Source organism: Strigops habroptila, chromosome 10, assembly GCF_004027225.2.
Source record: "Strigops habroptila isolate Jane chromosome 10, bStrHab1.2.pri, whole genome shotgun sequence".
In the NCBI taxonomy this organism is placed as follows: Eukaryota; Metazoa; Chordata; class Aves; order Psittaciformes; family Psittacidae; genus Strigops; species Strigops habroptila.
Genome location: NC_046359.1, coordinates 24,987,817 through 25,009,947, shown reverse-complemented (window position 1 = coordinate 25,009,947; position 22,131 = coordinate 24,987,817). Strand labels below are relative to the sequence as shown.

Here is a 22,131-nt window from a genome sequence, read left to right as displayed (position 1 = left end):
AGAAATAATAATTCCCAATTTTCCCTCGCATACAAATCTACTTCAATATATTTGATTAAGTTGCCATATTAAAAGAGAAACAAGAGAAACTTTTTCCCACATCATATCTTTGGAGTACCTGGACTGCTGAAAAACATCTTTCAACAGCTTACTTGCCTACAATCTTGCTATCTGTAGTAGTTATATTTACAGAAACAAAAGTATACATCCTTCTATTTCTATATTGTGGCTGGAAATCCACTACAAAAAGATATGCTAAAAATACTTCATTTACATTAAAAAATGATGGCATTGAGAAGTTTTGAGTTACTACTCAAACAGAACTGGTTATTTCAATGTTTCTTTCTACTTGCTGAAAGAACCATAGTTAAGAGCTAAAAGACAGAGTATATTTGCCTTTTTCCACAATACTTGGTTTTGTTCCAACAGGCAGTAGCTTTTTAAGTTACTCAAACACTTTAAAAGTCTCAAAATAAACAGTCTGTGAGGTCTTTAAAATTTTTAAAAAGTAAGCTACCCTCCACTACAATTCACACAAATATTTTGGTATCATTTCATATTCTTACAACAGGAAAAACGATGATCAGAGGTAATGGACTTCAGGAGAATTACAGAACAGAAGCCAAGAACTTTTCTTCTTGTTAAAAACAACAACAACAAAACAGTAAAGCCAAAATAAAAGATGCTTTGCTTAATGCCTGGTCTCCTGGCTGTGAAGTTCTGGGTATTCTGTTAACCTCAGAATATGAAGGAAGGGCTATTTTCGTCTCTCCTTATTAGAAAATCCACATTTCTGAGGTACACGAACGCAAGTTGTTTATAGCGCTAACATGAACATAACAGTTGTACCGAGTCAAATCAAAGACCTAGCAGCTTGTTTCTGACTGTGGTCAGTAGGGAAAGAGTACAAGGGCAGACTTGCACTTTCTTCGGTATACCCCTTCTAGTGATCCATGGCTTTGGAAAACAGCCAGAGAAATACATGCATCATTTTTCTGATCAGCCTTTGATAATCTTTATTTCCCATGTGTTTGTTTAATGAAGCAATGCTGAACCCAAGATCTGAAAACTACAAGTCAAAATTTATTTTTGGTTAAAAAAAAAAAAAAAAAAAAATTATCTGAAAAAGCTTTAAAGTTTAAAAGAAAAAAAAATCTGAACTTTCTAATATTGTATCTGTTCCCCCAAGAGAAACTAAATATCATGAACTATGACAGCACTTTAATTACAATTAAAAATAATTTTATAATACTAAATAATACCAAAAAAATCAGAAAGGCAAAGCTAGAGCATGAAAACAGGAAAAGGTCAATAGCAATTCCTAACATTTTACACAGTAGCAATGACCTTGCAGTAAGAAAATAATATGTAGCAATTAGTTTACTGATGAGCTACTGATGATTTAATATTCACGGACTGCAAGTTAAAAAGAAATAGAACAAGATGTGTTCTATTCTATAACAACTTCTCATTTTTTAGCCATTTTTCATTTTTAACCATATTTCAGAGATTATCAAAATAAATCCTACAAACTTCCAAACTACAATTCAGACTTCTGCAATTTGCAAGCCACATCATCCATATAGGAGCTGTGCTGACAACAGAGCTCTGTAATGCAAGGGTGTTCCAGAACTCCATAAACCTCAAGAACAAGGTTTGATTGGTACATTTACACAAAAGGTTCTTGATTAGCAAATAAACGAAGCACCGAAGTGAGGAAAATCTGATTACACATACACACTGAAGGAAGAAAAACCCACGCGCAAATCCTAAAGGAGATGCCAACAATGTGGTTTCGATAATCTAACAAAAACACAAAAACCTTTTACTGCACTTACCAGCAAAGCATTTGGAACAGAGATTCATAGTCTTGCTGGACCTGAGGCAAAAATAAAAAAAAAAAAAAAAAAGAGCTAAAAAATTCATTATAATTCTAATGAATACAGGGAAGATTTTTGGGGAATGAAGCAAGGATATATATAGGGTAAGAACTTAAATTTTACTAGGAATCAAAGACAAGTGGCTAGAAGTGGCTGAACTAGGAACAGGGTCAGGGGGAAGAGACCTCATATGGCAATCTCTTTCCAGTTTAAAGAGCTTCCATAATATGGCTTCCGTACATTTACCCATACTTTTAAATAAGCTTACTTTACCATTCAATGTGTATGTTAAACACTCATAATTCGAATCTTTCTACTGCAATATGATAATAATGATAGACAAGAAGAGCCAATACATTCCAGTTGAATATTAGACTCCCCTTGGCAATAGTTCTGCAGTCCTGACAAATCCTGAATACAGTACAGCAATGGAGAGATTAAATTCTTGCACTTATAAGGACACAGACAGATGTGCTCTTGGAAGTCTAACTGGAATGGTTTAAGAAGTTATTACCTCAAGCTGTTCATTGCTACCCTCAGCTGCATCCAGCAGTAATTTAAAATAACCTGGCTGACTTTGCAGTGACATCGACTAGGATAGTTCATATGATCCATTAGTGAGGCTCAGCTTTGAGGGCAGCAACCTTCAGCTGAGAGAAAAACAGTTGGAGAATGACAGCAATATCTTAAGCCTCCCAGATGTCTCCAAAGTGTTTGAGCAATGTTGTCACAAGTGTTCACCCTCATAAAGTCAGTCGGCTCACAAGAAAAAAACATTTTAAAAAGTAAGGCTATAGGACCTCTCTAGGGCTGCCATGAACTACCCAAAGCAATATACTGTGGGAGAATAAGTTTCTCCCATTTTACAGAGTTCTAACATCACAACACCTCCTTTACAAAGTGAACTGAAGAATATCCTCAAGAGCTCTCTAAGTGTTGAAATGTCTTTATGTAAGAGCAACTCAGCTCCTGTGCACACTGCCCAATATTTGATTTGTTCAGCATTCCTGAATCAGCTCCACCACTGCATATAAGCATTAACACCATCCTGAGCAGGTCTGAAAGTACATATGGACAGGCAAGGCTGAACCAAAACTGGGTCTATACCTCCTCAGGGCAACCTCTAGCTGGAACATATTATTTAGCTAAATTAATTGTATCTTTATCTTCACAAATATGCATACACAAAACCAATTGAGACTACCAAACCAGTTGTTTTCTATGTCCAGCCAAATAGACAGAATTTTGAGACTGGCATCTTACAATATACAAATTATAAAAATCAAACTGCTTATTATCTCAAGACAAAAAAATTGTCAATTTTTTCAAAGCAATTTTATCATAAATGAACACAACTATGAGAATTATAGAATTCACACACACCTCCCCCCAAGTTTGCAAATGGATTTTGAATGACTTTCCAGTAACAAAGTAAATCCAGACTTGGTCAATCATATCTTAGTATTAGTCACATCAAAACATTACAGATGCTTTTCAATTCATGCACATTTGAAAGCTGCTTTATATCAGGCTCAAGAATTCTAGAAGAACACAGTTCACTGCAGATATGAGACATAAGCATTTGCCAGCTATAGCAATAGCCACAGACACATGAAAGCTAGTTTTAAATGCAAACAGTATGTGCACAGGAGAAAAGTTAATTCCCAGGAAAAGAAAAGCAGAACAGCATTTGTAGCCATACAAATACATCATCAATTTGGTATATACCCAAAGATTCAATATCTATGTTGACAGTCTGCACAGATTATCTACCTTCGAAAGAACTGCAATTAAAAACAGCATGGTGAGTCAACACCTACAGCATTAGTGTGCTGCAGTTCAGTACTCACTGCTTATGGGTTAGACCTTCTGGAGCAGCTCAATATGCCAGGCAGGAGCTTCTCTGCAAAGCCATTAAACCCCAGGGGCAGCAAAGAAAAAGAAAGGCAGAGTTCAGATGGTTCATATTGATGACATTGGAACGGGCAATGACAAATGTTTTCACTGGTATAATCAACCATCTCAGCTGTTAAATATCAATCCAAAGCCTCATAAAATATTTACTTATCAGCACACTAACAATGGAAAACACACACAACATACAGCTATGGGGGGGGGGAGGGAAAGAAAAAAGGCTGCCATTTACTCATAACACCAAAACCTCCCAGATTTTCTGAAAGGACAGTGCTGTTGGACAAGTGACCTTGTGAGCTAATAAGTTCACTGTTCTTTCTTTCAAGGCACTCAAAGTCAGTCTGAGGCTCCTACGTAAGATGAGAATCTAAACTTTGAGTGGGTTTTTTTCCTGTCTGTCTTTTACGGTCACTTAAGTCACTGCAGATCTATCAACATTACACCAGAACTAAGAAAATGGCATTTTTTATTAGAGACAGTAACAGTGTGGATCAACAATCAGCCCCTTTTTGAAAGTGCAATATTTAAATACAGCAAAAGCCTTGCAAGGAAAATGCATTAAGCAGTTTACATACATTAAACTTACTAGGTATTGAGAGTCATATCAATATCTGCCAAGTAAAATGTATGTTTTACAGCCTTTGTTACACTGCGAATCCTTCCTCTCATCACCATCTCTTTGCAGCAGGCAAGGGCTCTCTCACCAGACACTTAAAATTGAGCAAACCCGCATATTGCTGGTTTCTCTGTGAAGTAAATCTTGTTAACAACACCACTGTTTTATATTAACTATTTCCTAGTGACCCCAGCAATCACCAGAAGCTTTACTGCCAGGCAGGACAGTTAAAAAACATGGATACATTAAGATAATTCCAAGATTTCCCTCATAAAAGTCAGCGTCATGCTTAACAATACCTAAACCAGAATTACTACAGTATACACTTTATATGTACAATATCCCTAGAAAGCCAGCTTTATACTGATAATTTACAGTCTCCACTTGTACATAATTTAAGCTGGTATTCAGGAAGACATTCATATTTATGGATAAATGAAGTCAAATAGAATGGTACTATCTCCTAGACAGAATATAAAGTTAAACCCTATTTGAAAGTACTTCTATCTGTCAAAAAGAAACCATTTAACTAAAGGGTGAAACAGAATTATTATGGAGATTGGAATCACAAGGTGAAGCAAGCTCAGAAGGTCAAGTGGCAGAGCAAGTTAGAGGCAGAGGATACTTCAAGCCAGCTGGAAAACCCCAGAGGCTACAGAACAATCGCATGCAACACTTCCTCAGGGCTCGGTGTCTGAAACAAGCATAGGTATTAAAAATGCTTCCAGTGCAAAAAAAAAAACCCCAAACAACAAAACAAATACTCCTTTAACAACACAGCCATGAAAGTAGCAGCAATGACACTGCGGTTTTGAAAGAGGACAAACTTTACAGAAATGGGAAATCCTGGAAGTTGTAACATATTTATACTTTAAGCAATAAATAAATCACATGTAATGGTAAAAAACACATTTGAGGCTATTCAAACCATCTTCCCTTACTTACACTGTAGTCTCTACAAACCTCCACAGCAAAAGAAATTATTTGAGCCTTCAGACAGATGCACACGCAGACCAGTATCAGGTCCTAACTTCAATGAGATCCACATCTGCATCTCCAGTTAAAGGTGAATAATGCAAAGTGACAGCCAGAAAGAGGCATTAAATATCAAAAATAACATACTTATAAATACATAGGATTTGAAGTAACTACTTAATAAAACTGAAGAGACTACTTCCCCAATTCCACTTTCATATAGTACTTCCAGTACATTCTTACTAACGTGGCCTTATCTACTCCACTAAAAGCACTCAAAGCTATTTACTCAAATTTATGCCCTACACTACTAATTACTTCTTTTCCTTCTTGCCATTTGGCAGTATACCATTGTGAGGTACCATCGAAATCAATGTGCATTCTACTCTGTCTTCATTGGAAGTTTGTTTTTCCTTCCGCCTCTCCCAGTAAATGATTTTATCAATACAGAACCACATCTAGAGCATGAAGTTTAAATTCTAGCTATAAATGTCAAAGACAAGACTGTTAGATGTACAGTAGTTTATCAGAATGGCCAGAACATACGAAAAAAACCCCAACCCAAAACCAAAAACCCAAGACAATCTCAATCGGAGGGTTCAAGAACCAATTCCATGTGGAAATTCTGCACATTCAAAGAAAGTTAAAAAGAAATACACAGGAATTTGTCTGATCTCAGGACACTCAGCACTCAGTCTCCCTAATGAGAACAATTTTCTGCCAAGAAACTTAAGATAGGCACACCTAATAAATACTGAAGGTTTTGTAACAAAATCCATTTTCCAATACATTTTCCAGCAGACTCTCAGGCACTTCCTAGCTTCCCCATCCCATCTTTAAGAGGAAAGAAAAAAACCCAGCAAAGCAGAAACACTAAAAACTAATACTAGCTTAACTCCACAGAAGTGGAAAAGGCCAATATAAATGCTCAGTTTCGTCTATATTAGGATTATATTTGGATGTCTCCTGCACTTTTTAAGGTAATAGTGAACTAGTATTACTAATATAGAAGCTCACCAAGAATTGTGCAACTCACCAGAGAAAAAACTAAGTAAAGATTCTAATATAGGTACATATCCTCAATGCTTGAAAAACAACACCAGAATAACAGTTATTCTTGCAAACAATTTTTGTTCCGTTGTCTTTTGAGGATGGAGGAATAAGGAGTTCGGAGAAAAAATGCTTTCATATAGCATTCATGCATTAAATATCAAAAGATATTTAAGCCACATATGCTAATTAAGTATGACTGCAAAATCTCAGATTCTGCATTTTTATTGGGAGCAAGGTTTTCCAGCATATCTAGTAATGATTCTTTATGATTCAGAAGTTCCCATGACTTGGTAGCAGGAAAAGGTACCTGCTTCAGTGGCGCTATAATTGCACTGGTGATTAAACACACTATGTTAAATGCTTCTTGGTCCCCTTCCAGTACAGCAATTACAGTGGGATCACAGTGTCACCACAGTACAAACAGATCTTCACCCCTGAATGATACCTGTCCAATATTGTCAGGGGCCAAATGTTTGAGAAACATTAACTTAATGACATGATTCTTATTAATTAGTTAAAAGTACAAAGAAGCCTCCTCCCTATACATTCAGCACATACTGTTTCATGTATTTGGCAACTGAGGACAACTATACATGTGTTAAATCAATGCATTTATAGTACTGTAGTTAATGGTCTGTCACCATTTCCATTATAAAGCAATTTTCAAAGGTTTATAACTCTGAAGAATTCACTCGGAGCTGAATCTTGGCACACAGCAAAAGCAAAACCATAGCCCACATACGTTTACTTTCATCCAACCAGACTAGGATTGTAGAATCATAGAATCAACTACGTTGGAAAAGACCTTTAAGATCATCAAGTCCAACTTATCATTAAAAGAAAATTGATCCAATTCTGTATTTTCCTTTCACTTTTCATCATTCGCTTAGAGCATATAACGCTTCACCTTGTACAGGAATAAGGTTAATTAGACTCTGTTAATAAGACCTTCAATCGTCCTTTGAAAGTTCTGTGTATCCTGCACACTAGCAACTGAAGAAAGCAATTTCACTGCTCTAAATCAGAAGTCACCTCATTGGTTTCATATATGCCGCACATTTGATATTTATAGTTCCTCCTTAATTTATGATCTTGCTGAGGGGATATGGGCAAGGTTTTTTTAGATATTTTAAGCAATTATTTGTATCTTTATGACTGAGGGAGCTCAGTTATTCTTGAAGAATGATGTATGCCAAACTCTTTTCAAATAAAAGAGCAAAGTGGAGCACACCAAAACCAGGCAGACCTGTAGAGAACTTGACAACCAGAAAAAGATTTTTAAGCAAACTAAAATCTGAAATTAAGTATCCCATAAATACAGTCAATGTCCTCTATTTCATCAGCTCTTCTATACCCACACGCTCAGTGATAAGCATTCTAGTTTAATTAGAAAAGTGTTATCAGTAAGATTTTATAATTATTACCATTACTAAAGGGCACCTTTTTTTGCATGGAAAATATATTAATATTCTGGTTTTGGACTCCTCATTTTCACCACAAACAATTTAAGTGTTGCTTATCATTTCAAGATTTTTGGTAAGCTGCTGAAAATGATGCTTCAGTTAGTGAGTCACATGTTCATAAGGACCTCATCATCCTGACCTCAATATGAACTAAATGGAGGGTAAACTTTATCCACAGCAGAGCGTACTAGTGCAATGCCCTTCTGGCAGCTTTCTACACTCAAAAGATACGCTGATGCATCCCGGTGAAGTAGCTGTATTCTGATTTATTATTTTTTATCAGTGGCTGCACTCTGTATTCTTTTAAAACCCTATGCACTTTTCATGCTTTAAATATACAGACACTGAAGTGCTTTGTTGACAATAAGGCCAAAGAGCACAAATATACAAGAGTAAGAGGGGAAAATGGGGAAAATACACAGCAACAAAGTAGCTCCTTACTCTTACAAAACATATTATGGGCTCTGACACAAAAGCACTGATAAGAGTTTCAATTCAAAGCCTTCTCCAACAATTCATATTATAAACTGCAAAGAATCCAATGCATCTAAATTAGGTAAGACAGTTTGTAAGAACTTAGATCTGACTCAATTAGGTTTCTAGCTGAGCTTACAAAGTTGGTACCTTCCAGTCAAAACTAAATGCTTCATATTCCCATGAATACATGTCTCTACACTTTCTTTAAAAAAAAATCTCAGTGGCAAAATCCAGTATCAAACATTCCCCTGCAAGTCTTCAAAAATCTTCTTCACAAACATGTGCTGCCTACTATTTGAAGGATAGTAAAAAGACTGAAATACTAAGTATTAACAGAGTCCAAGAGGCCTTTAGTAAAGAAGAAATAACATTTGAAAGTTCTGATCTACCCACCTTCCACCAATTCCACAAGGACATTATTATTTATGTGCACTTCAGGTAATAACTAACATAGCCCTATGACAACTCAATCATCATCTTCAGATTTACAATGTGAAATCACATTAACTTTATCTTTTCCTTCAGATCAGACACTCCAATGCTCCACTGATAAGCAGCACTCAAAAACCCATTCTATTCGTGTTATTCCTTTTACCAGAGGGTAACAGATACTAAATAGTAAAACACTCTTAGAAAAAAAGAAGCTGGAAGAAACCTCAAGGAAGCATCCATTTTGTCCTCTGACTTAAAGCCACTGCTAATTATGAAACCTCTTCAGGAAACCTTCCTGAAACACTTCCTGACCTGAACAACTAGATTTCAGTTAGAAAATAGGAAAACTTTTAATCCTTTCCCAGTTTAAACCCAGCATGTCTTTTCCCTCCAAAAAAGCATAGAGAAGCATTAATGCTTTAATCAAAGTTATTTTGCTGTGGCAAAAAAAATACCTTAAAATGTCTGGCATTATAATGGCTTAGACTGGTTTGAACTTTGAATGACAGGAAAAAAGAAAATAAAAGCCTTGCAAAGTATTTCAAAGACCTTGTTTGTTGTATGTATATTAGGTAATATTTACAAGGACAACTTATGTAAGCCACTTAAAAAATGCTATTGCATAGTAATAACAAAGCACACTAACAAAGTCTGCTTTAAGTACTGTGCCATAAGTGTTCTCCCAAATGCAAGCAGAATATAAAAATTAGAAGATAAAAAACTCCTTTGTTGCAGTGATCTACTTTAAATGTCTAACAAGTCAAACATTACACAAGCAAAAAGGAGTTTAGAATGTTGACCATCAAATACATATCGAGAAAGCACCTGAAGGTGCACTATATGCAAAAGATATGACAGGAAGAGTGAGAACCCCAAGAATTATTTTGACTATTCATTTCTAGGAGCTAAAGCATGGGAAGCTAGGTTTGGAAATAATGCAGAGAGAAAGAAGAAGAAAGTATCCCTTGGACAAGGCCAGAAACCAGTCCTGGAACAGCAATGCTAATGAGCTACTATTAAGGAGTTACTATTCAGTAACAAGCAGGTTGTCCAGCAGGAAACCTCACTTGCCCAGATTTCCCTAAGTCACACCAAAAAGCAGCAACACAACACTGGATTTTTGTGAATGAGTGACAATCACACTTTTACAGATCTTTGCACTCCTTTGCTTATCAACCCTTCTGGAACTGCATGCTGTGTTAGAATTGTGACACTTCTTGAAAAGCAGTTGAAGAATTTTGACAAGGTGCCTGCAATCCTATCTTGTTACCCTGTTCATAAACACCCATGTCTAAAAGAAGCTACAAGTGTGTAAGTTAGGAGGCATTTTTTCCTCCTCCCCATTTAAAACAGGTCTCAGAAAGACCTGACTTACCTTAGTCACCCAGAAATTCTGGTCAACTTCCTAACAGCTTTCAGGTGGAAGTCTGTACCAGATTTTGTATCTCTCAGATAATGAAGAGACTCCCAGCCTCAAAAACCATCCCAGAGTAAAGAAACAGAGTGCCACTCCCTTGCTATACTGCAGGAATGTTATAAAACAACATTTGCACTAACATTTTACACAAAGTCTTGGCCCAGAAGAACACTTTGGATATTTAAACTTGAGATCTCCTCTCATAAGTCACTTCTGGGTTTTGTACAAAGCCAGAGTTCAGCATAACTCCAAGGAACGCATCATTTCAAACCAGAATAAAACTGCCTATAAACAACTCCTTCAAGATGTTTCTTTGTTAAATATTCAACTTCTGAAGTGTCTGAAAATCTAACTAAATAAATAAGGTAAAATTTACAACAACAGAGTTCAAGGAACAAACCAATACAAACATAAATGTTTGGTAACACTGCCCAAAAAAAGCAAACAAGCCCTCAGAAAAACCTCAAACTAATCAACACTATAAGCAAAGAAAAGCCTCAAACCAATCAACCACTCTAAGCAAGAATTAGGCTGATAATAACGAACAGAAAGACGTCTACAAAGCAAGATATTCATCTGAACATAGAAGAAGGTGGATTTTTTTTTCCATAAATGTGCACCCAGGCACAAACAGAAGTCAAGAAATACAAAAGAAGCCATACGCTAAGCATCATTAGTTCAGTGAAAGATGACACATAAGCCGTTACCTTCAGCTCCATTTATAGTTTATATAAAAGCAGCATCTGCTTTTCAAAGAAGTGTCTTGTGTAAAGTTGGGAGTTCCTAACACACAGCGGATGCTGGCCATGAAAACTGCCGTCAGCAGTCAGCCCTCAGACCCTTCACGTGTTACTAACAATGTATGCTCTGTGAACCACCCCTAAATCATCCCATTACAAGACAAATCCCAAAGCAGGGGGAATCTGCACAGTTAAGAAATCCAGAATGAAATGGAAGTGCTTGAAAGACTGAGTAGCAGAGGCAACATTGCAAACCATGTAAGTTTTGAACCCTTCACACAAGACAGCATGTAGTACACCATTATGCTTCTTTCTTTTCCTGCTACCCCTGAGGAATCACTGCCTCCCCTACCACTTGTGATCCATACACTCAACATATTCTTCATGATACATAAAAGATATTTTTCTTTAAGGTTGTTTGGGAGGAAAACATTGGATGTTTAGTTTTTGGGGAGTTTGGGTTTTGGTTTGGGTTGTGTGGTTTTTTTGGTGTGTGGTTTTTTGTTTTTTGGTTGTTTTGTTTTTTTTTTTGTTGTTGTTGTTGTTGTTGCTTTCTTGTTTTGTTTTTTTTTTCTTTAAGTCAAGCTTAAAACATTATGCATATGAAAAATATTTTAATATCTGAAAACCTCAGCTGCCCCCTACATTTGAAACGTGATTTCCAAGACCTGAGCTTGATCCAGGGCGCACTAGTCAAGACCATTCTTTTTCCAAGTAAAGGATGCTGGGAAGTTAATGACTCAATGACGTGGTAGAGCTCAGCAACTGGACTGCAAGTAAATGTGCTGCTTCCCTCAAATTCTATGACTCATTTGCCCAGGAGGAACAGCTGCCTCAACTTTGCACTTGTCCAGCTACATTATTTCACAACTCAATTTTACTTTGAATAGAAAAACGCTTCAAATACATTTAACTGGGCTAAAGAACTACACATTAAAATACAGGATCACTGTAACAAACATCCTGAGCCCAAACCACTTCAGCTCGTGTCCAGAATTTGTGGCATAAAAGAGGAAACACCTTTAAAATAATGTAATGGTCCACAGCGCCAATGTGGTGCTTTTTTAAGCATTCTGAATGCAAATGCCTGATCTCCAAGAGCAAATACAATAGGAGCAGGAGTACTGAAGTTTTAAAGTTAAAAAAGGCACTTTAAATACTCCATCCCAGTAAATTTTTTTTTTGGGGGGGGGGGGGGGGAGAGGGGAAAGTTACCTTCAGAATACAGATTTAAAACCTGCCCATTTCTGATCTAGCAGCCAATACTATTATTATATTCAATCTTCTCATTAACTACAGTGAGCTCATAGGTCTTATTTCTGTAACAATACGATTTGGCTCAAACAGAGAACAACCGAGGAGTAATAAAGCTCCTTCAAAAACAGGATGAAGAACTTCCATTCTTTTAGTAGACAGCATTCTGGTCTTTGTCATTTTCTTTGACCACATCGTAATCCAAGATAACATGCACCTGACTCACTGAATAAAACTGTGTTTATTAATTTCTTCCACAGAGAAAACAAACTCTTGAAAATAAACACCTGATAAAACAATAACTTTATGTAATGGGAAAGCTGACTGTGTGTATGTCTTTTAACTTTCTAAGTACGTGTTGTGGTTTAAGTAAATAATGAAAACAATAAAACAAAAGCATTTTGAGTCATCATATGTAAGCTTTGTTAATAACTATACAGATGCTTTTCGTTTTTTCTTTTCTACAGAAAATCTTTCCCTTCTCTTTCACAGCTATATGGTCACTACCACGGTCACTGCATTGAACAAGAAGTCAACATCACGAGGTATGTCCTATAAGCACTGAAATAGAATGAGCGTGGTACACAAAAACCAACCCAGACCAAGGGCACCAGTGTTGAATTTGATCTGACAGACAACAGTTTGCTCGTTATGGAGCAGCATGGGCATTTTTTATGCTAGATTATTCTGAGTTTATCTTATTTTATTCCATCTTTCATCTCTCTATACCTCTTCGAAATAGACATAAAAAACTGCATTTCTTAGAATTCCAAAAGGAAACTAGCAATTCATTCCCAAATAGTCAAGATTGGTTAGCTAATATTTCTACCTATCTTAGTTAAAACATCCAAAGTGCGGGGACCTTGTCAGACGCCTCAATTGTTTTGTTTCTGACTGTGATCAAGAACTGTTCTGTCTTCTGCATGCTGAACTGCAGCATGCCTGAAAATTGATCCCTTGCATTCCAGAATGAGCATGTGTAGCCAGGGAAGAGCAGAAATCAGGATAAAAGAACAGACCCACAGACATCTTCTAGGTATCTTTCCCCATACAACCTGTCTTTTGCATAGCAGTTCAAAAATAAAAATAAAAATAATAATCAGGAAAGTTCTCTTTCTCCACTATTATTGCCTCGTTACTCCTACCCTCCCAAATCTTCTCATTATCAGAGACCAAGATAAACAAAGCAAAACACTGAACTGGATACAGAAGAAAAACATTAGCAAACAATAATCTAACCCAGCCCATCAGTTTGGGACAATTACTAAAATAAAATAAATTATACTGAAGGGATTTAAAAAAAATAAGTATCTTAAAAGTCAAAATGAAACACAGATCATTATAGGTAAACACCCTTATTTTGCTTTTAACACCCTCATCACAACTACTGGAAGAATGTTGTCCTCTGTCTAAACTTGACTACCTTATTAAACTTAAAATGTAATTACTCTGACACGTGAAACTGTTCAGAAAAGTGTCCTCACCCATATAACCTGCCTGGATAGGCAGATGTAAACTGAGGCAAGGGAAACTCCATTCTACCAGCTGAAGTATAAGGAACTGAAAAATAAGCATCACAAGAATACACCATCTGCTACCATGTCAGACTGCATAGCTCTCAAATTATTTACTAACAGAGGAGATCACACAAACTGAAGCTTGTATTACGTCACGACTAAAACCACAATACGCATTTTTGCTTTCAAGTTTTAGGTGTTATCTTCTAAACAGAGAATAAGAAATCAAAGTTATAAAGCATGGACATTAAAAACTACAAGACTGAAGATCTGACATTTTAGCATATACTTATCTCATAGGCTTAAAGGACTCACTGCTTGAAAATAATTTTAATTTACACTCATCACTGTAAAAGTTTCTATGCTGCTACTATTATCCCTGACAAGGAACAGAACACTGTACATAATTCCTTATGCTGTCAATCAGTACTGCTCCCAATCTAATACCAACATATTCAAACCACCCCCAGGCATACTTCCAGCTACCACCCATCAAACCTGGAGACCCCCAGAATTTGTTAAATTAGAACCAGAAGCATGAACATGAGACTCTATTGCTTATTTACTTAACAGCTGAAAAGACAGTCAGATCTACAACAATATTCTCTAATTAGAACTCAAATTTGTATTTTCTTAAAAGTATTAGGGTGATTGAGCGTAAAAGAAATAATGCAGGTGGTGTGATATCTATGCAAGTTCAGCCAACTTTAAAAATACCTTTTAAAAATAATTATTAAGCATTCTTAAAATCGCTTATTTTCCCAAGAGAAGTTCTTGTATGAGGTAGGTATGAGTTAAACTCAGTTTCCAAGACAGACCAGCTGTGTCTCACAGTGTTCTCCACTAACACAGGAGGTTACTTAATAGGAAGTATTCCACCTGTCTTTTCTTGAGCACAGCCTATGAAGAACTGGCAAGCTGGTCCAGTGTCTAATTGACCTACTCAGAGAAAGCCACCTGGACTCCCAATCTCAGTTTAGCTCTTGGCTTAAGAAGTTTGCAGAGCTCTTGGGAAAAAAAAAAAAAAAAAAAAATCAGACATGGCAACACAAAAAGGGCAGAGGAAGTTGGCGAAAGACTCCTCATCTTACATTAGGTGGTGCTCCCTTCCCCTTGGCCTTCACACATAGCCAAAGTCAGAAAATTATGTTGGCTGTTTATTCAGTAAAAACTCTCGTGACCCTATATACTTACAAATACACCACAGATATAACCACCTAACAGGTTCTACCTCAACCCCTAAGATGACAAGCCATCCCAGAAAAGTACCCACACAGGACCAAAGTTAGCATAGTGCCTTTCTGCTGTATTACAAAATCTGCACTCTGTGGGTCTCTGCCAGTTTGCACTGAACATTTATAACTCTTTAGGTACTCGAACATCCATGAAACATTTTATAATTCAAACTATCAGCACACAAGGGTTCCTGCTGTTGTAAACACTGAATCAGCTGAACTACTAGTAACACTAATGAGAATTTACTGTATAAAGAAAACATATTACAGAAACCGGGCACCACACTGCAGCACCAATGGATGAGTCACAGTAGGGCTTACACCAAGTGCAGAAGATCATCCCTCAGCTCTGCAAAATCCAAGATAAATCACAGTCTACTTACATTTGCATTGCAAGGCTGCAGTGAATGCTATTTGCAGTGGGCATTACTATAGGATAATCCAGCCTGCAATGTCTTCAAATAAGTCCATAGGGAACAAACACCGCTTGCAAAAATCAGACACTGTTATTAAGAGCCTATCAGTAGTACATAGCAACTAAATACATTATTGATGTGGTGGTCTTGTACGTTATTCATAGAAGCAGAAATGCTGATTAAGAGAAACAGGATAAATCTTGTAACTTATTACAGGATTCAGTATCACATATGCAAAATAACCCAGAAAATTTCCCCAGTAAATAAAATCTGAGTTATCTACATAAAAATGTATTTGTTTGCCTCTTTTTCACACTACATGACAAGAGTTCTGGGCTATTTTTTCCTGCTTCTCTTTTCAGCATAAGAATTAGCAAATCAGAAGGTGGGAGAATGAACACATTGGGATGTATTCTCACAAAAAAAAAACCCCAAAAGAAACCAAAAACAAAAAAACCCCAAAAACCAAAACCACACAAAACCACAAAACACCACCACCAAAACAAAAAAACCCACATGTAACCAAACATGAATATTTAATCTGTTTAAATAGAATAAGAGAGGCATTCACAAAATGCTGGAGCAATGCTGAAATGAACAATACTGTATATTTCAACTCACTTCCTGCTCCCTCAGTAAATGTTTGCGAGAGCTCCCACTTCTGCTCTTGAGACCTTATTAAATTCAACAGAAGCAAAGAAGTGGTTTGACAGTCTCAACAGTTCTATTGATAAATTTCAAAGCCTTTAAGTGTCCCTATAAAGGTTAAAACAACAACAGAAAAAAGGTAAAAGAGACAGTTAAAAAGTCCCTTTTTAAAAAGGTACGTGGCTCAGGCTTTTCAACCGGCCAAATCTTCAGGCTTAAGAATTATATCTTCCTCAAAAATCAATTTGTGGATCATCTGAGAATTAAAATTATCAGAATAGCTAAATATCAATAAAACCTTTAATTTTTTTAGGCATCACGCAAGAAATGACCAAATTTTGTTTCCCTATAACCTAAAGTTTACAAAAAGATAGCACAGCTTCTTTGCAAAAGTCAACTATACAGATCAAATGTTTGAGTTCACAAGAAAGTACTAAGGCATGGCTCCAATGTAAGTTTTATTTTTTTATATATATATATATATATGTATACTTACATAATAACTGATCAAGTTGGGAATGTCCCTGCTCATGGCAGGGGAGTGATGAGCTTTAAATGCCCCTTCCTACCCAAACCATTCTGTGAATATAAACGTATGAATATCATCAATTTAAGGCTTGTGAAACATGCTGTCTGGAAGCCCTGAATTGACTAGAAATGGTAAAGGAGACATAACACACCACAGTGGTCGAGGGAATGCAGTCAGGTATTGGGTTCAGTAACATAAGAGTACAAAATAATACAAAGATATATTGCTTAATAGTCATTTTCTCTGGAAAACTTTGTAAACATTTAAACCCTCACATTTGAAATAAAATGCCTTAACATTATAAAACAAGTTCTTCCCTGTTACAGTATTCATTTTCAGGGGAATAAAATGAACCTACAAAACAAACCAAACATAAATCCTCCCATCTCCCCAACAATCTCATACATCTTTTTGCTAGTAAAAAGAAATTTTCTTACTAGTTGCAAATCAGTATCCGACACTTTCCTCAAGCTTCAAGATGCAAATACAATTCTAATCTGCATTTAACTAATTCACCTGTCACAGTTTACCCATGAGCTACAGCATTAGCACCGTTGCTGCGTTAGCAGTTTCAGAGGAACAAAAGCTATGCTCATTTTCACATTTGTATTACTGTGCAAGAGAACCATAACTAAAGTAGTTTTCATTTTTTCTTTATAAAACATATACTAAAACCAGTCACACAACGCAGGCAGGGTTTGTTTCTGTAATACACCGTGAATGTTTCATCACGGAGCACACAAGAAGGTCCAGAAGCCTCCTCTGTAAAAGTGACAGAATGGTCCAAAGGAAAAACAGAGTTTTTGAACAAACTCTCTCTTCCCTCCCAGCTGCCAATGGGACAGACTGTCGTATCTGGTTTTGCTTGTAGTGCTTTTTGTTTCTTAAAGGTTGAGCATCTCACTTTGAGTCATCATTTTCAGTAGGAACAAAAAAAACCCCAAAAAAAACCCCAAGAGTAGTCTATGAATTGGACCAAGCAGATGAATACTCTGGTTGGTCTTCACTCTTGAGCGAAGTTTCTCTGATGTGCAAAGCAATGCCCTTTATATATCAGGCCCAAAGGTTTTGAAAATATTTATCTTACCATAGCTGAAGGTCAGTGACTAGCTCTACTTCTGGCATCTGTAGTATATAATATGAGAAAAAGCTGTATGATTTTATCAAAGTGTCTCAAATAATTCAAAGGGTGGTTAGGGGAAAGCAGAACACCTCTAAAAACATTAGCCTTCTCCATAAAAGCTGTGTTGTATGAAAGCTTTACATTCTATTGGTATTGCATGTAATTATGAAAGCAGAATTCGTTGGATGGAATAATGCATTTTTTTCATTACCAACTCATCTTCCAAGTTACTGAGGCTTTTGAAACTGCACTGCATCAAAGATCACACCCTGGAATGTTAGACCTTGCAGCTTGTCTGGATTCAAGGACTATTTCTTACCCAGTACAGGCATCCACATCTCACTGAAACTAAATGGGGTTTTTTGGGTGCACGTATCAACCATTTATTATGGGAAAGTCTGATGCTAAAAGTAAAATATTCCAAACTGCTTTTAAGTTCATAGCATTGAATGTTAAACATCCATAATAATGACAGCTATTGCCCTTCTCTGCCCTGCCACCTCCCCTCTGAATTTAACAGAGTGTATCTGAATTTGAGAACCTGACGATTCAGGATACCTGAACCCAGGCTGTATTTTAAACATCTTTTTTTTCCCATTACCATCACCTAAATTGTTCTCCCTGCCCCCCTAGTCAATGCATCCAGTAATCCTGCCTCATTCCTTACTTCAAGCAATTTACTTGATTGCCCTATTCAGGAAAAATCCAGCTACCAGGGCTCCCCCCCACACTGTTACAGCACACAGTCTAAGGCACATGGAAAGAGGTTTAGGATAGGAGAAAGTAAGTTTCCAGGAGATATTTCAACATATTGCACAATGAGGCTGCTGAGAAACTTGTAGAGGAGCTAAAATGCAACAGGAGAACAGACCTACTAAATTTAGGATTTCCAAATTTTTCCCTAAAACTCTGGAATAATGTTGTTGGTTGTACACTGTTTCGTGGGCTCCCAACATACTCATGCAACAAATGTGCAACTTCTACAGAGAAAAATTACTATGGCTTTTTTAAATCAAATATCTGAAGTCATTTCCAACTCAAAACTGTTTGAAAATATGTCAAATGACAAAAAATTAGATGTACTGCTACAGAGTCTGTCAAAGAAATAGTCATAAATAGAACGTGAACATAACGTTGAGAACACATTTTTCTCAGAACAGTTTGTGAGCAGAAAGGATAATAAATTACTTTGGAGAGATGCATCTTCCTAATGGGGAAAATATATATTTTTTTTTAAATGCACAAGATGACTTCTACAAATAATTAAACACACAAAAGAGCAACCAGTAAGAAGTCCAAAAAATATTGCCTTATGAAATTAAATTATTATTGTACACCAACAATGAAAATAATTACATTTCTGTCCACAGCCATAGAAAAACATTTCGGACTGATATTTAAGATACTATTAAGTCACCACGTACTTATGACTCATTTTCACATGTGCAAACTACAGACAGAGCTATGGTTAGTTATCCTGTTTTATGGCATTCCGTCATCTGAATGGTCTGAAATTTTACTACAAGACTGAATGCAAACTACAGATTAAATATACCACAGGTTTTGCTCTGTTATCTTGCCAGCTGGGGAAAATAATAGAATGTAAAACTATACTATTTATTCAACACCTAACTCATTTCAAAGTTGTTAAAAGCTGTTGCAACAGTAAATGTGTACATGCTTTAAAAAAGGACTGCACAAGTACATTTTTAATGCACTTAACTCATACACAAGCCTATCAAATGCTGAATCTGCTACTGAACAAAATCACCCCACTAAGATATTCACCACATTTCTGGCTTTGGACTCAGTCCTGCAAACCTACAATCACTGTTTGATCACATTACGTAAGTACGCATGGTAACGTAACATTTTCAAAGGTTCACGAGTGTCAATGGGATTTGACACACAAGTCATTTAAAAGCTTTGAAATCATTTATTATATTTGGACTTTCAGTGAAGGACACTCGGTTACAAGAACTATGTTTGCCTTGTTACCCATGAAAGATAAAAGCGCTGTTTTTGTTTTAACCCGATCGCGTTACTTTCAGGGCTTCTCTTACTATGCCCTCCCAGTAAATAAGCCAAAACAAACAAATTAAACCCCCTATATTACATGATCAGAATTCAGGTGGGTTTATTTCAGTCTTAAGCTTTTCAATATTTGAAAGTGTACAAAAAGGCTCAACAATCTCATCGAGATAAACCCAGAAAGGTGAGACTGTAATACTCTACGCTGAGAATGTCCATTGATTCATGATCTCTACCAATGTAACAGCTTTTTTTATTTTCATGCTCCAAGGTGTAAAAACAAGTTTTAGCTATTTTTGTCACAAATCTCTTTCAGCCTTATGCATTCCGGTATCATCCTCACTCCCCTTAATGACATATGAAAGGTAAAATAAAGTTTGAGTCTTTTCCTACTGTTTGTCCCCTGAAGCTGGAGTTTGATAGTATGCATCCACTGCAACAAAAAGCTGTTCTTTCTTCTTCTGGAATTTAGCTCAAAATGTCTACCCACAGGTTGTACAGCATACAAGCAAGCAAACCAGCCCTCTGCTCTCACCCGGTCACCATTCAAATTTTGCTCCTGTAAGGAGCAAATGACATAGCCAGTGGAGAGAATTCAGCATTCCCCATACACACCTGCCACTCATAAATCTCCCTTTATGTTTGCAGTGAGATAACAAATAACTCGGTATTCAATCCTGTATGCTTTTTCCCCAACTTTTTAAGTACACTTTCGTAGCTGAACTCATTTGTACCTCTACTACCCTCAGGTATTTCCTGGCCTATGTTGTAACACACTTCTCCTCTTTTACCCAATTACTTTGGGAAGCAATTCCATTTTAGGGTTTCAAACTATTCTAATGCAGAACACTCCGATTTATTACCAGTTGACAATTTCTCATAATGTCAACTTGATAAATTTTTTTTCCAGTTTAAGGAGCTCTGTGTCTCTAAAGTACAAATAAATATTTTCATATGATTGCTGTTCCAAATTTGGGTTTAGTAAAATCGAAGTTTTAATGAAAAATGTATTTATATTTTGGTCTCTCTGTGGCAGCTCTGCAAAGCAGGGTGTACATGGCTAACACTTACAAACAGTAACAAATCATGTAAAGCTCGAATAACAAGTAGAAGGGTTTTTTTTAAAAGCAGCATTTCCTATTAATTTTGTAATCTTAGCAGTGCAGCAGTACAAGAAAGTGTTACACAATAATCTGCCAAAACATAAATAAAACCTGCTGATCTCATCTCCTCTCAGTATCTAACTAATGAGAAATGCAACTAAGTAAACACTGTGCATGCTAAATCACAGGGGGGTTAGTTAAGTGTTTAGCTTAATAATCAAACGTGCTATCAACAGCAATAAGTCTTGTTTGGAAACAACTTTGACATAACCAATCTGTTGAGCTAATCAGTGACCCACAAATCTAAACTCCCAAATGTAACTAGCTTGATCTACATCAGTCCACTTTTGCAGTTTAAACATGCAAGTTCTGCTAATTCATACAATTAATTCAAGACAAGCACTAGCTTACTCTTTTGGACTACATAAAGTCCATTAGCAGCCTCTTTTAAGTAAATTATCAGGACCTCTCAAACATCTTAAACATTACCCTTCAATATGCTATCTATTCCCTCAACATCTAAAACAAAATTGCAGAAAGTACTGGTATTTGCCATTCCATAATGTGTATCTTGCTTTGTCATAATACAATTGCACATAAGCAGTGAGATATTTTTTCTGAAGAGTAGGAGTTTAAAGCAGTATGTGGAGAAGTCTGAGATGTCTACATAATTAACAAGATAGATCAAATTTTGTGCCTAGGCACTTGACATTTTCCTTATAAATTTATAACTAAAGCCTTTATGCAAGTACAGCAGATCTAAAATTTAGTGGCTGGAGGACAGAGAGAACAAGGTCACCCAGTTTTATTCTCTGACAAAAATAAAAATACGTAGTTTTTCTTTTCTACTTGTGAGGACGTAAGAGGAAGGGTAACAAGGAAACTAAGGGAATAATCAAAATGTGAACATGCTTTACTCTCCCCTCTTCCTACCTCCTTCAAAGTTTTGTCACAGTCCAGTTCCCAAGTGTAAACACTTGTGATAGCCCTTCTCATGTTGTGCCTTGGAAACTCACTGTCAGGAGCTCTTATTCCACTGCTGTTGGCAAAAGACCCCTAAGTAAGACTGCAGAGGACAGTGTGGACCAGCTGTACAGGTAGCTCACTGTTCTCCAATAAGCTAGTACTGGTCACCTGGATGTGAGAACTGAGCTGGTGTGTGTGCCGTTCCATGGGTGACAGGGCAGAGAAGAGCACCTTCCAGGAAGTTAGCTGTGAAACTGGGATGAGACCCTCAATGGAATGCATTGGGCTTTTCTCCTGTTCACACAGTACACTTCCCAGGTCTCAGGCAATTGCATTTCTATT

General features: G+C 36.6%; 1 protein-coding gene across 5 annotated transcripts in view; it reads right to left on the bottom strand.

The window, feature by feature from the left end:
- ZFAND3 (zinc finger AN1-type containing 3) overlaps positions 1-22,131 on the bottom strand; it is a 142,255-nt gene that overhangs the window by 105,589 nt on the left and 14,535 nt on the right. The window contains exons 1-3 of one of the 5 annotated variants that reach the window (XM_030499219.1): positions 3,731-3,742; positions 3,353-3,439; positions 1,839-1,879 (exon numbers count right to left, since the gene is read on the bottom strand). In XM_030499219.1, the coding sequence (XP_030355079.1) occupies positions 1,839-1,879; positions 3,353-3,354 (43 nt within the window). In that variant the 5' untranslated portion in view covers positions 3,355-3,439; positions 3,731-3,742. The other 4 variants (XM_030499216.1, XM_030499218.1, XM_030499214.1 and 1 more) reach the window with 4 other exon arrangements.